Source organism: Triturus cristatus, chromosome 4_1 (genome assembly GCF_964204655.1).
Source record: "Triturus cristatus chromosome 4_1, aTriCri1.1, whole genome shotgun sequence".
Taxonomy (NCBI): Eukaryota; Metazoa; Chordata; class Amphibia; order Caudata; family Salamandridae; genus Triturus; species Triturus cristatus.
In genome coordinates this window covers 743,552,013-743,567,918 of record NC_140585.1, presented here as the reverse complement: position 1 = coordinate 743,567,918, position 15,906 = coordinate 743,552,013, and the positions used below count along the sequence as shown (strand labels likewise).

The following is a 15,906-nucleotide window of genomic DNA, read 5'->3' as shown; positions in this document are numbered from 1 at the left end:
ATACAGTGCCCTACACACATATTGGAGGTCAAGTCTCTTGTCTCGCACCCTTTGGACACGCCTTGGGATGATCAAATCTCTTGGCATTGAGAACATTGATACAGAATACATTAAAGCTCCTGGAGGCCAAGGGCCAGATTTATCAAGGTTTTGTGTAGCCCTTGCACCACGCAAGGGGGCGCAAAGGCGACACAAACACCTACATGATATTTATGAAGCCACAGAAGGCTACCTTGTGTGGCCCTGCATGGCTACATAAATCTAGAGTTACACAAGGCAGGGCAAATCGCTGACTTGCATTATTCTGCCACAGGGAGGCCTTCCATGGGTGAAGCGTGGGTGTTTCCACGCATCCAACATGGATTTTGGCGCATTCCCAGATTTACTATTAGTGGTAGACCTGAGAATGCATCAAAATGCTACACCTCCCAAGGTGAGATGTAATGAGGAGAAATATCTTTATTTCTCCTTGATTTCTCCCCTCTCTCCGTGTGCTGTATTCTGCAGCACACATAGAAAGAGGAAAATGCTTCTCAGGGTTGTTTTTGTGCAGGAAGGTCTACCTTCCTGCACAAAAACAATTTTACCTACAACGCAGGCACCCTTCAACCTTGACACAAGGGTGCCTGCGTTGGCACTATGCAGCCAAAAGTGCGCCATCACTGGTGAACGGCAAGAATGCAACATGTTATGTTAAATAAGGCGCATTCCTGCCCTTTCCCCTCTCACACAGCAAGGGGACTCATGTGCTGCACTACGTAAAAAAATGATCTATATGGGCCCACATTGCTGTGCTCCTCTTACCCAGGATTCTCCTAGGCACCACTGCGATAGACGTGAACCACCACACCTGCCTCAGTCTGCCACCTCTTTCCACATGGTAAAACCACCACCCCTTCATCCACTCAGGTTGGATGCCCTCACACGCCAGTGTGGTCATGGCACTCCAGCAGCTGTATCTGTCACTCCCCAAGATCTGATTCTGATCTCCAGAGCCGCAGGTCACTTTAAGTGGGAGGGCAGGAATGTGGCAATCCTCTGCCCTGTCTGATGCCCGCTCCTGAACAGCTGCCAACCAGAACCTCAGTGAGTGCAGAGACTGCACCCTCCCTGGCTGACAAGATCTGACAGTCAGACCCCAGCCACTGGTCAGTTCCTCTCCACAACCGGATATAAAGGACATCTCAGTTCAGGGTCATCTTGCCAGAGGGGCTCGCTTCTTTTTGTTGGTTACATCACCTCGTTGAGGTCTTTACCTTGAGCTGTGCGTTCAGGGCAGCATTTCTCAGCAATGTGATATTACAACTTTTCATCACTTTTTTAAAAAACAAAAGTACTTGGGAATGTTTAACTTTCCTTCTAAGGATTCAGGGCTGGAGTTAGAATAGTAAATATGTCTACTGTAATATTTTGGGGAAATTTGCACTTTCACCCTATTTTCTAATACTGAAGTTAGGATTGTAAATGCACCTTCACTGCGTCCACAAAACCCTCCGCTTTCCTGACCAGGATTCAACAGAACGGCTGCCATAGAGAGCTGCAGGGGCGGATTGGCACTGATTTGACAGTTTGTTTCTTATTAAAATTATGCTCTGGGAATATTAATGATAGACAAACCTATCTTAGACTGCAAGGCCACACCTCTCCCCTTTTATATTTTGAGTTGTCATCTAATGCTACACTAGGTAGGAGAATTTCATATCTGCAGAACTAAGTATGATAAACCTATATTTCTATCCAGAAACGACTTTCCCTGATAATGCTGAAATAGAAGCCCTTCAGAGATGATTTTCCAAGTCCCTGCAGCTGTTGCTGCAGTTATATAAACAGTAATAAACTATTGTTGCTAGTCTCTGTATAATTGGTTTATGTGGCTTAAGGCCCTTGTAAATAAGGTCCCTTTACACGCATCACTTAGTGCGAAAGGGGCATGCAATGAGTGTTGCTGTGGGCGTTCCACCGCAACACCCATTGCTTTGGGCGCTGCCCCAGATTTACAAGGATGTGTAAATCGGAGGCAACGCCTAAAACTAACGGCATGCAAGAGCAGGCAATAGAATGGCGAAACGAGTAGAAATACTTTTATTTCTCCTCGTTTTTGCTTTTTCTATGTATGCTGCATTCTGTAGCACACATAGAATGAGTAAAAGGCCATAAATGATTGATTATGTGCAGGAAGATGTCCCTTCCTGCACATAAACAATCATTAAATAATGATAATTTGCTACTTCTATGTGTGCTGCATTCTGCTGGTATCCCCAAAAGTGTCAAGGGTGTGGGGTGGGCACTGAAGTCATCCATCTTTATTGGTTATCTGCACAGCCTGTGGTGGAGGGACAGAGCCAAGCAGAGAACTTTAGAAGACGTCCCAGTGATGGGTACAAAACAGCTCACCCTCAGTATTTAACCCCTTCCATGCTCATGACGGAACGGTTCCGTCATGAGCCACGGTTGAGCTGTGCTCATGACGGAACCGTTCCGTCATGAGCCCGCCCGCGCTCGAACCCTTCAGCACCGCGGCGGAATTCGCCCAGCGCTGAAGGGGTTAAAGCACTTCAAATTCGTTATTTTGCAAATCTCCAAAGAGTAAAAATAAACATTGAGGAGCCGTGCTCATGCTCGGCATTAGTGCCATGTCCACAGTGAGCACTGGGTGTTAGCACTGACCCCTGTAAAAATTCAGAGGGTCACATGTATCAGTGAGAGAGAGAATTTGAATCAAAGTGCGACACGCAAGGCGTTTCGCGTTCCTTTTTGTAGAACAATAAGGATATATCCATTCTTCTTTTAGCTTTTTAATGCATTTGAAGTACTGAGCAGGTACAGTTCACTTGCCAGGTTATTGATACCCAGGAGCTGCCTTAAGACTCCTCGAGGTCAAAACGGATCCTATTAAGAAAGCCACCATATGACTGCAGAATGGAGATGGTTCACAGCGCAGGGCATTAAGAAGAGAGAGAGAGAGAAAGAGAGAGAAGCATAGTGGAAGGGGAACGTGGGTGAGAAGAGGCGGGAAGTAAGAGCCTACACGTGTGAGAGAGGCAGAGGCGATGCAATGGGAATGCTTGTGCCACACTAAGGGGGCAGCAGAGAAGTAGAGAAAATGAGATAGGAAAATTCTTCCCCACAAAATTTGTACCTCAGAGGATGGAGGGATAGAGTATTTCATGGAGCCAGCTTTAGGTGGCCAATATGGAAGACAGGGAGAGGGTCAAGATGGAGGAAGACAGAAAGGAAGAGACCATGGGAATGACTGTGATAAGGAGCAAGGTAGAAAGAGAAAGGAAAACAAATAAACAAAAGGAGGGAATGCTGAGTAATAGAAAGAGTGGATTAAATAAATAGGGTGTATAAAGGAGGGTATGGCTGAGATAAGGAGAGAAAGAATGGCAAGAAGGGGGAGTGAGGGAGAATGATATAATAAAAGAAAAACCAAGTGAAAGAATGAAATTGACAAAGGTGATAGAGTAGTATGCAAGAAGAGGGAGAAGGAAAAAGAGCAGGGTTTGGGGAAAAACAGAAAATATGGCACCACAGACAGACCTGAGAAGATAAGTTAACAAAGAAATATTTACAATTTAGAAAATCCCATTTTGATATCAAATGATCATACCGTGAACTTCTGAAAGCGGATGCGTCCTTTACTGAATTTATGAAATGAGTACCCAGCAAATGCGATAAGTCCAATCACTGCGAGTATTATGAAGAATACTCCTGCTCCAACTCCAGCATGCACAGAAGCCTGATCAAAAGCAATGGAGATTGTTAGAATCAGAGAACAGAATGCATGCTCGATTTGCTATATAACCGGGACTACTGAATCCATTCCTGATTGATCCATTAAACTGGAAATAACACATTCAAACTTATGCAAACAATGTCCCATTACACTTGTAATTCTTAGAAGGTTGCATGCTATGAAATGGACAGATGTTTGTTGATCCATCTATATATTGCTAATAATGTGTGATCACAGATGGACAAAGACAGGACTCCATATTGGCAGAAGATGCAGATCTCTGAAGGTAACCACCTATAAACCTGGAGCTCAGGGCATGCTGTACTAAGCTCCTCTTGAAAGGTCTTTGTCCTCATGAAGACTATCTCATGAAGAGTCCTGGTCGCAATGGCGACAAGCTGAGGGGCAGGCTGGGTCATGTGTTAACACACCATGGTGAAGACCCATGCTTCTTAACAGCTCACTTATTGAGCACTATCTGTATATTTATCTCACATGCAAATCATGCTTCAGCTGAACATCTCCAGTTGAAAGAAGAAAGTGTGCTTAGGAATGGAGGATTTTACACAGTTTTAGCCAAGATTTTTCCTTTGTGTGCCATGGAAATGGTCTGAAGTGTCACATTACAAACTCATGTATTGTGCTTATAGTTCAGGCCGCTATTGCTAATCGTTTTCATGACAATCCCTGTCGACTGGCATTGTACCACAGAGTCCCATCTCTCAACGTTTGGAAATGGAATAAATTGAGAGGAGCTGCCCATCAGATGGGCCAGCAATGTACCTGGTGTAGAAGACGCATGGGGTTTATAATTCATGTAAGTTTCCTCCAGTTAGATAATGGAGTATCTTGTTCCAAGTTCACACCTCAAATTGTTGGGTTGAGGGTGAGGGGTCTATGGGTCATTCTGTACTAATGAGAATTTCCCCACACAGTGTCTGTCCCCTTGCTAGACAAGGATTGGTCTGCGATGGTCACGCCCTGCTATCAGAATACCTAACTGACTACAAAGAGCTCTCTTCTCATGTTAACGGACACAATTGCAGAAGCAGGGGCCCAATTTCATATTGTATCTAGCTGTGTGCTAATTCTACGTTATTTTCATTTTCACTAGAGTTTTTAAGATGACTGCCCAGTCGAAGAACTACAGCAGCAACTAGCTGTAGATGCTCGACAAAATAAAAAATGTATTTACAAGTGACTAAGCATTGGACTGCTCAACTTCTTCACAATGGACTTTAACAAGAGCACTTATACATGACTATCCATAATCGTTTGCAACTAAACAGAAGCAAGGGAGATATCACAGAATGTGCATTCTACCGGGAGTGTTATTCAGAGGAAATAAAAGACTTACGACTGGCACAGGTGGAGCTCTTAAAGGCCCGGAAATTATGTGGATTATTCCATTTGAAGCAAATAAATCCCATTGAATGATGGCTCTTCCATCCACCAAGCGGGTCTCATTCTAGTAAATGAAAAGAAAAAAGTGTGTTTTTCTTGCAAATATTCTCATGCAAGTCTGATCTGTATTGTACATTTGGGGCTTGTGAGTACAACACCTTTAGCCCTTCACTTGTTTCTCTCACACCATTCTACCATACTGTTAGAATTGAGGGTCTCTAGTTGGCAGTGGCTTGCACCCTGTCCAAGTAGGGACACTTCCTCCTATTCAGGATAAGGGAGTTACACACTCTAGATAACCCTTGCTCACCCCCTTTGTTGCTTGGCACAAACAAACAGCCTCATCCCAAAGGTAATGTGTAAAGTATTTGCATTCAAACACACAGTAACACAGTGAAAACACCACAAATGGACACTACACCAGTTTATAAAAATAAAGTATCTTTATCTACACCAATCAAGACCAAAACAACACATATCCAACATACATATATTAAAATATCACTTTGAAAAGGTTTCAAGCAATTTGGTCCATAGAAATCTATGGATGCGTGATTTTACAAAATGTACCTTCAGATGCGTCAAAATTACAAGGCCAAACAGCCGCAGAGAAGGGACATGTTGAAAAACACAGCGAGGCTTCGATTCCTAAGTCCTCGGGAAGGCGATGCGTCAGTTCTGCTCCACGCAGAAGAAGTGTTGCATCGAGTCCGGACTGTAAGGGGAAGTGATGCGTCGATTCCAAGATGATTCTGGTCTGATAGTGAGGCATCGGAAAACTTGCCACAGAGGTGTGATGCGTGCAAATCTGGATGCGCTGGAGGTCGATGCGGCGGCGGCAAAACAGGCGTTGCATCGATTTCTTTCAGTCAGCGTTCCATGATGCATCAGCAGGGCCTGTGTGGGAGTTGGTGCGGTGATCTCGAACTTCAGAGCTTGGTGCACTGGACTCGGCGTGTAGCAGATTTTTCAGGTGCTGCGCCTATGCTTCAGCCACACTACAGCGGTGCGTAGAAATTCTTCCCGCATGGCGGTGCTACATTGGAAAAACAGCCGCTGGAATGGTGATGTGTCGATTTTCAGGTTTCTTTAGTTCTTTGCAGCAGGAACAACCTCCAAGGGGCCAGAACTTGAGTTGGCACCACAATGCAGGTCAGAACTCACAGCAATTTAGTGCTGCAGGTAAAGTCTGTGTCCCAGAGACTTCAGAACAGGAGGCAAGCTCTACATAGTCTTGGAGATCTTTTTTCAGCACGATAACAGAGCAGGGCAAAAGTTTCAGTCCTTTCCTCTGCCCACAGACAGAAGCAGCAACTGCAGGCCAACCTAACAAAGCAACACACAGCAAAAGGGCAGTACTCCTCCTGGCATCTCTTCAGCTCTACTTCTTGGAACGGTCCTCTTAGTTCCAGAAATGATCTAAAGTTCTGGGGTTTTATGTCCAATACTTATACCCCATTTTCTCTTTCTGGTCTTTGTTTCCAGAGTATCTGAGCTCAGTAAAATCCAGTTCTGTCCTCCGTGGACCAACTTCACTACAGGAGAGGGAGACAGCATTGTGCAGTCTATTCAGGTGCTTGTGAAAACTCCTTCCACCACTTTAAATGCAGAAAGATCGATTCAGCCTGGCTGTGAGTCACCCACGAAAGGCAGGACACACCTCAACCTCCCTTGTGACTGTCTAGAGTAAGTGTGGGCAGTAAACTCCGCTACGCCGGCGGATTTCACAGAGTTTTTGTTGCTCCATTTGGAGAGCAGAGTTCTGCAAAAACTCCATAAGCTCTTGCTTAGCGGAGTTTAGCGCCGCACGACCCCAGGCCCTGAACACACACCACCCAGACAAGCGACCCGCAAGTTATCAAAAGCAGCTTAAGAAGCAGGATTCAGATAATAAATGTGTCAGCATTCAGAATGAAGATTGAAACGCAGCCTCGTTCTTAATCCTGACACGTTTATTATTTGAATCCTACATCTCAAGCCTCTTTTTAGATACGCTTGAATGTCGATTGTCTGGGTGTTTCACTTTCAGGCCTCGTTTTGCAGAAGCACTTACCGACTGTCCAGACAGCTTGCGTCCAAGAATGCAGCGCAGGAGTTTTTCAGCGCCGCGGTAGCAAAAAAATGCCTACCCCCTTGTGAATGTTTCCAGAGACTGGTGGCAATTGGCGAGTTGGCAACTACGAGCTGTGGAGCATTACAGCAGCCTCTATCAGCCTCAGGGTGGCTGTGTTTACTCTGCTCCCAGTCCAAACAGCATAACACCATCATGGCAAAGCTCCCCCCCCCCTTAGCATAATATGCCCGCAAATAAATACACACCACATAAGTTTAGACTTTGGAAAAACTGCTGCAGGTTTATTACATACAACGTTATGTAATCTGATGGGTTAGCTTACGGGCGATCCAAGGGCAGGCAGCTTTCTGGTCACCTGCCCGCCTGATGAGCCAAGCAGCACCGTGGCGAACCACCTTTGTACTGCACCTTCTGGTGATCCCCTTCCCGGATCACATGACCATTGGTCCCTTATACTCACGCCCCTTTCAGGGCGGAGCGTAGCTAGGCAAGCCCCCGGTTGCTCAGGCTCACAACCGCCCAAAGGACTAACGGGGCGCTGACACAGTGTAATTTCTAACCGTGGCTGGGTATGAGATTTGCGCAAAACCAATGATATTATAAAAATGCAGGCAAATGTTTGAAGCGTGCTCAAGGGAACAAAAGGGAAACAGCCATCTATGTCCTAATGTCCAATTAGGGCATCTCACAACGAAAATAGATTTAATAACGAATGGTACCTACAGATCTGCGGTACTGAGATGCGTTCCAGATTTTCTCCGTCTTTTGCCTGTCTCTTTATGGGATGGTTTGAGGCGGAGCATGTCTGGGGCCCATTGGGAGCTAGCTGGCATGAATATATCCTATATTATGGGCGATATAATGATGATTGCCTGCTCATATGGACAGGCAGCGATAAGGATGTTGGAGAATTTTTTATATATGAACACCAATATCCATAACATGACATTCACTATGACATCTGATTTAGAGAAGATTGTTTTCCTTGATTTAGAGTTATTTTATTATGAAGGGAAGATGCAGAGTAGGATGTACAGAAAAAGTACAGTGAGTAATTCTATATTACACGCTAGGAGTGCACATCCAAAAAGTCAGATCAATGCGATACCCTTTGGGGAAATTCTGAGGGCCCGCAGAAACTGTAGTAGGGATGACGACTTTAAAGAAAATCTGAAAGACATCGAAACTAGGTTTCTGGCTAGGTGGAAACGATTTGTAAGGCGAAAGAGAGAGCAATGCGACTCCAACGATCAGAGACCTTGAGTGACAACACTAGAAAATCAAAAGAAAGGGGTACCAATGTCAGATTGGTGACCAATTATCATCCTTGGTCCCATAAATTATATGGAATACTTAAGAAAAATTGGTCCCTGCTATCTGCGGATAGATCATTGGAACTATATATTTCCAAATCCCCCATTATCACATACAGGAAGGGCAAAACGATTCAGAGTATTATTAGTCCCAGTTACCCCAAACACACTTCAACCAAAACATCTTGGCTTAGACAGTTGAATATTGGTTTCTACGCATGTGGTTTTTGTAGCATGTGTAGATTAGCAGAGAAAGGGATTAAGGACTTTGAATACAATGGTTCACGTAAATTTCAGATCTATGATCACATAGACTGCCTGACGAAATTTGTGGTCTATGTGATCCAGTGCAGATGTAAGAAAATCTATGTGGGCAGTACCATCCGCACACTTAAAGAAAGAATGGCTGAACATTTCCGTGCCCTGAAAAATCTGGATACCAGATATCCAATAGGCAACCATGCCTCAACATGTCCTGAACAGGATAAATCGCTCAGTTTTCGGTTTCATGGTATAGAAGTTATCAATATTGATCCCCGAGGTGGAGATAGGGAAGATTACGACAATGTGAGGCCCGATGGATTCTGAAACTACGGGCAGTGGAATGTGGGATCAATGTTGATCACGAATTGCATTATTTTCTGTAAACCTGAATAGATATTGTATGTTGACTAATGCACTGTGGTCTTCTTGACACATATATACGAAATCTTCTTACTATTTGTTAGTATATTTACCACCTTCAGAATGTCAAACTGAGGAAAGATGACGAGTGCTTTTCATAAACATCTTTATTGTTGTATCAGACAACTCGGGGTCCTTTTCACATGATTATGAAAATTGTATCATGAAAATCATATTATGGGATCTGTGACTGATGTCTAGTATCTCTGCTCATACACTTTATTGCTGATTTGTCTTGCTTTACCTTGATTTGCTTTTTTGACTTATCTGTCTGTATCTGACTCATTGATCACTTATTATATTATCGCTTCTTGCGTTTCAAATAACTAATTGTCTTACTAATAACTGACACCTATGCTTCCTGTTTTCTCCTTGTGGAAATATGTCACATTACTAATTCTTGCACTAACTTCTTAATTAGAATGTGGGTTTTATGATAGCTTTCTTGTTCTTAAGTGTGTCCCTTAAACGACCTATATCCAAATATTGTAAAGTGGAATAGGTGAGACGTAACTTCGATTACTGTCCTTTCGACATTATGACTGGAATGTGAGGGCGACGTAAGCTTTTTGTGGGTTGCTATGCTGGTATATTTTTTCGAATAGGCACCTCTGTTATGTGCTTGACATAAACATTGTTTCTTAGCATGTTATCGATAACACTTTTTCTGTTTTGAATAATTACACATGCTTCCATAAATCGATTTTTCGCTTCCAATTACATTGATGAAGGCGTAAGATGCCGTAATATTAGATTTAATACATGAATTTGGACACACCAATAGGCATGTCGATTGAATTTTACCATCTTAAGATGGCGCATTATGCATATTGTTATATAGGAATCCTTCCCTGTATTATTTAGTGTACACGTTAATTTAGTTTATTAACCCTTTTTTAGTTGCTCACTATAACGTGAGACTACATTCTTATTAGTTTCCTATTATTCATGATTTCTATTACCGATCTTGGAATTATTATGATATTTTAACTGATGGATACGTTTAGTGTTTACCATTCCAAAATGGTGGTGAGTATTAATGCGGAAGAGAAGGAGACTTCTTTCGCTTAATGTTTAATGAGGTAACGAACGATGACTTACGAAATTACATAAAGCTTACTATATCAATATGGGATTAGAACTCATCTGATTTCTAACCTAGATTACTTTTATCGTGTATAATATTGGAATTAGGACGACACAACAATGGGTGTGTGCGTTATTATTCACCTTTTCAAAATGGTGGCCACCTTACACGCGGACGTTAATGAGTCTTTTCTTTAATTACGTAAGGAAAATGTGGACGTCGACTTATGAACCTGTATTTAAACATGGTTACTAACAATGGCCCGGTTTCATTAACATCAATATGGACTACGACGTAAGGAGTACTCTCCTCTTTCGGTAAGAGTAACCACCGATTTTACTTATAATTCCGTATACACCGATATGTGCTTTTGTCTATATAAGATTCCAAAACGCTTACAATTCCGTAGCACTGCACCGTTTTGTGTATTGGTTATGACACACCTTTTATGCTCTCTTGACCTTAAGAAAACCTTTTCTCATTTTCACTTGGGTGAGGTATCAGGAAATAACTATCGGTTTTTGTCGTTCTCCTCTGGTCAGACTGGATTAAAAAGATTTGATTTAGTCTCTGCTCTGTAGGACCTTTTAAGTGAATATATAATTCACTGTAACTCAAATCATGAGATTGTTCAATATGTTTATTTGGATTTAATTTACTTTTCAATTTGGTTCTGTCGACCAAATTTTGATCCTTTGCGTCACTTTTCACCTTCTATTATTATATATTTTCCTTAGTGATTGCACTATATTTTCTGTCACTGAGTGGTTTTTGGTTGGCCTTTCATGTTTTTCTTTTTGTATTTCTTGATGGTTTTATGTGAGATTTATTGGAAAATGTTGTACTTGATTTTTATACAAAGTTTTGTATGATCATAATTGATTTGTGATATTGTTCAGAATGGGAATATCTATTATTATTTTTGTAGCCCTGAGGAAGTCGTTGGGCAACTTACCCAAGACGAAACACGTGTTGGCTATCGGCTACATTTGGCTATGACATGTATGCCAATGAGTTATTATGAATTAATCCCAACTGGCTGGAGGACAAACTTTGAGAGAAAAAAGAAAAAAAGAAAAATAAAGAAGGCTATTTGATTATACATTGGACTGAGATTTCTGATTGTATTAACTTTGCTATCTGATATCGGGGCGCCGACACAGATTCCAGGAACCTCCCATGAGGCTCCTGGGGTTAGGCTCTGGCACCCCTATGTGCCGCGTGTCCAGCTTCCTGGTGTCCGTGGCGTGTCCGGTGCAGAAAGAGGCAGAAAACCTGGTGAGGGGGACTTATGTACCCCTCACCCAGCCTGGCGCACCGGACATGACGCGGCACGCCCGCGACCCTGGAGGGGACTCCTTCCCAGGCCAACCCCCCGAGAGGGGGGGGAGAAGCCCGATGCCACTAGAGGCCTGCCCTCCTGAGTGGCCCCCTGCTGTGGCCTCGGGCAGCCGCATTAGCAGCAACGCTTCCCGATAGCTCCCTCGAGTGTAGCGCTGCAGTGCAACAGCCTGCAGGACTATAGCCCACAGCATTGTTTCTTCTCCTTTACTACCATTTGCTGCATGCAATACAAATGGGATCTAGCGGCCTGTCCTGCCCCCTTCTTTCTCCACTGCAGGGCTGCTAGAAATTCTGGCTTCTTGGCCACCTTCTTCGCCACTGCTGGATGGGATGCTGCGCCTTCTACCAAATCTGCAGTGCATCTAGGACCCTCTGAGCAGCGGCCTTTTTAGAATGTGTACTCCGTGAACCACTGACTTCTCTACATATGTATAAGAATAGAATCTGACCAGTGCCTGTTACAACTTCGAGTCGTGGGTCTTTTCATTTACAAAACCGAACACCGTTGTTTAAAAGTGGGTGAGTTCAGTTGAGTTTCCTTTAAGCTTGCTCTTCACTTCCCCAAACTCAAGTTCAGAACTGGTTTACATGTGATGTCGCTCTATTTCTTTATATTCTGCAATGCTATGTTAAATATCCTTTTCCGACTGACATGGGTGTGTAGATGTGTGTTGCCTTTCTTTTGCTTTGGGACAGTGCTAGTGCTGCTGCCCTCGGAGATAAGCAAAGTAAGGGGTGATTAGGGGTAATACTGCAGCCGCTTGTAATATGACATACGAGGCCGAAGGTGGTGGTGCTAGCAGCATAATTAACTACTCCACAAGGAAAGACAAGGAAAGACGCTCTAGGCGCTATGATGCCATGCCACTGTATCAGTTGTTTATATCTGTGCAGGGCTTAATTTGCATACAAGTATAGGAGCTTATAGGTTTGTTTTTGAGTCTGCTGCCGGCACAGATGATTGCCGAGTTTGCTGTATCTTTAACTCTCTCTTAAATGTCCCTTTTCATTTCTCCTTTGCCAGTGTTTCCTCATAGTTCGCTTCCTCCTTCTTTCTCCCTTTTCTGTCTTTCTGTCCCTTGCTTTGGGTCAAAGGCTAATGTTGAAAGATAAGCCCCAGGCCCCACAAATGCAGATCTGGCTTCACAGGAAGTGACAGCAACTGGTCTGTGTCTGTACGTTGCATAGCAACAGTCCGCAGATGCCATATGCAGCCTCCGTTTTGCACACGGTTACTTGTCAGAGTTCACCCGTATTTAGTTAGTCTTCAGACGTTACTTGGATATAGTTGAATATTTAAGTGCTCTATCAGTGTAAATGAAAGGGCAAATATGGAAAAAATAAACATCGCTGCTGTTTTTAAACTCTTTTGATTCTGGTAGTGTCTGAACCATGCACAATTCTTTTTAGACTGTACATTCACCGGTTGGGGTCTGCTTGAAGCTGCACAGATCTAACTGTCTATCGTCTGTGGTGCACTTAGCTCCTAGTTTCTGGGGTGACTGCACCCGGCACTTTCTGCTGTTTATTGTAAAATACCTAGGAAGATTATACTCTATTAAACTATGTCCCGGGTTAACTGTTGGCTGATTCGCTTGTCAGTGCTCCAACGTTTTGCAGTTAAGCACAATCGGGTATAGTGACTTAAAGTCACTTGCACAGGATCACACAATTCGATCTAATGTGGAAGCATTTCAGCCTATGTCTTCTCTTCAGTCACATCCTAGACTGCATTGCAGTCACAGGTGATTATGCTGGCAGTATGGCTCAGTGAGTTAGCATGAAACATGCGTCGATGAGTTAAAACAGCTGCAAGGCAACCGGAGCCATCAATCCTTCTGCGGTCAGTAAATTGAGCACCATTAATTGGGCAATCATACCTGTTCTATTATATCTTCTAGGCAGCAAATTATACATCTTTCTTGGAGCAAGTTGAGAAAATTGTATGCGAGTCAAACTCTAAAAGTAGTATGAAGCATTCCCAGCAAACTACATATTGTAACAAGCATTTGCAAATGAAATGGTCATGCACTGGTCATGCACTGTCTCTGCAAATACTTTATCTTTCTCACCAGCCTTTTGTAAAAAAAAAAAAAAAACATAAAAAATAATATATCTTACACATACGTAGAGGTGCTTTGAGTCAACCCTCTTCATCCTTTGAACTGTTCATGTATAATTTACATTTTATTTCCACCCAAGACAGCATGCCCACTGGAGCAATGGATCAGCCTACATCAGCCAGTAGCTGCCTGGAAGTGTGAGTGACGGCATTTTGTCCCATCACATGTGCACATCTGCTTAAAAAGTAGAGTGCTTCAGCGCTGAGGATGGGTAATTTATTTCTCCTTTGGAACCGGAGTTTTACTTTAATTTTACAGACCCTCGCTACCCTATTGCTTTTTACAATAGAAGGCAGATTCCATTTATGCTGACCTGCAAATTTCCCGCGAATCCATGCTCAAAGCAGCACAGCCCAGCACACTTATTTTAATATTCACCCGTTTGCAGTTAGCCTCTCATCTCATAAATTATTTTATTACCTTGTGTCCCCTATATCGTTGTGTTGGCCGAATTACTGTGTTCATTCGCTTTTGTTTGGAACTTTTATTTTTGTTAACTTCCCCTGGCTGCACGCATTTACGATAGTACTGCTCAAGCTGTTCACGCTGTTTAAGCCCCAGTCATTGTCAAGATAAGATCTCTTCCCAGGGAAATGGCTGGCAGCTTCTAATAGTACGCTGGAATGCTTGCTTTTTATGACTTAGTTGTGTAAAGCAGATGCTTTAGCCTTAGAACATTTGTGGCATTTCCTATCCATGCCTCAGTACGTTTCTTTGCACTTTGTAGGCATCATCGGATTGATTTTTTCAACTTCATCTATTTGGTTATTATGATCAAATTCTAAATGTTGTAATTAACATTGCACTTTAAAAATAAATTTAATATAAAAGAGCTATGCTACATTTTACTACTAAACAGGCAGCCACAAGTGCAGTTACCTTGCAGACAGCAAGGTCAAGATTTGAATGGTGCAGCAGGTGCAGTAGCACCAGGCCCAATAGTTGTCAGAAATCCTCTAAATGCATAATATTGCTATATTTGACCACTAACCAGGCAGGCACAAGCGCAGTTATCTAGCAAGGACTAGGATCATAATTTCAATAGTGCAGCAGGTGCAGTGGCACCAGGACCAAAAGCTCTAGGCACCCCACAAAAACACCTAAAATTGCTAGATTTTACTACTAAACAGGTGTTACCTTGCAAACAACAGGTTCATGATTTGAATGGTGCAGCAGGTGCTGTGACATCAGGCACTAAAGTTGTCAGAACACCTCTAAACACCTAATACTGCTATATTGTACTACTATAAAGGCAGTCACAATTGCAGTGACACCAGGCCAAAAGTTGTCATAACTTCACTAAACACCAAATATTGCTATATTTTACTACTTAAACAGGCAGTCACAAGTGAAGTTATCTAGAGACCAGTAGTGCAGCAGGTGCAGTGGCACCGGGACCAAAAGCTTCAGGCACCCCACTAAACACCGATTATTGCTATATTTGACACTTAAAAAGGCAGTCACAAGTGCAGTTATCTTTCAGGCACCACGGTCATGATTTGAATGGTGCAGAAGGTGTAGTGGCACCGGGCCAAAAAGTTGCCAGAACTCCCTAGACACCTAATATTGCTATATTTTACTATTAAATAGGCAGACACAATTGTAGTTACCTTCAGTGCCACCGGGGCCAAAAGTTGTCATAACTCCACTAAACACCAAATATTGCTATATTTTACTACTTAAACAGGCAGTCACAAGTGCAGTTATCTAGAAACCACTAGGGTCGTAATTTCAATAGTGCAGCAGGTGCAGTGGCACTGGGACCAAAAGCTTAAGGCATCCCACTAAACACCGATTATTGCTATATTTGACACTTAAAAAGGCAGTCACAAGGGCAGTTATCTTTCAGGCACCACGGTCATGATTTGAATGGTGCAGAAGGTGTAGTGGCACCGGGCCAAAAAGTTGCCAGAACTCCCTAGACACCTAATATTGCTATATTTTACTATTAAATAGGCAGACACAATTGTAGTTACCTTCAGTGCCACCGGGGCCAAAAGTTGTCATAACTCCACTAAACACCAAATATTGCTATATTTTACCACTAAACAGGCAGTCACAAGTGCAGTTATCTTACAAGCTACAGGGCCATTATTTTAATGGTGCAGCACGTGCAGTGGAACCGGGCCCAAAACTGT

General features: G+C 43.0%; 1 protein-coding gene across 1 annotated transcript in view; it reads right to left on the bottom strand.

Moving 5' to 3' along the window:
• The window catches only part of LOC146855449 (stabilin-2-like), a 1,111,419-nt gene that overhangs the window by 13,051 nt on the left and 1,082,462 nt on the right, over window positions 1-15,906 (bottom strand). The window contains exons 66-67 of the mRNA XM_085653245.1: window positions 5,097-5,207; window positions 3,614-3,742 (exon numbers count right to left, since the gene is read on the bottom strand). Coding sequence (XP_085509371.1) covers window positions 3,614-3,742; window positions 5,097-5,207 — 240 coding nt within the window. The remainder of the gene's footprint in view (window positions 1-3,613; window positions 3,743-5,096; window positions 5,208-15,906) is intronic.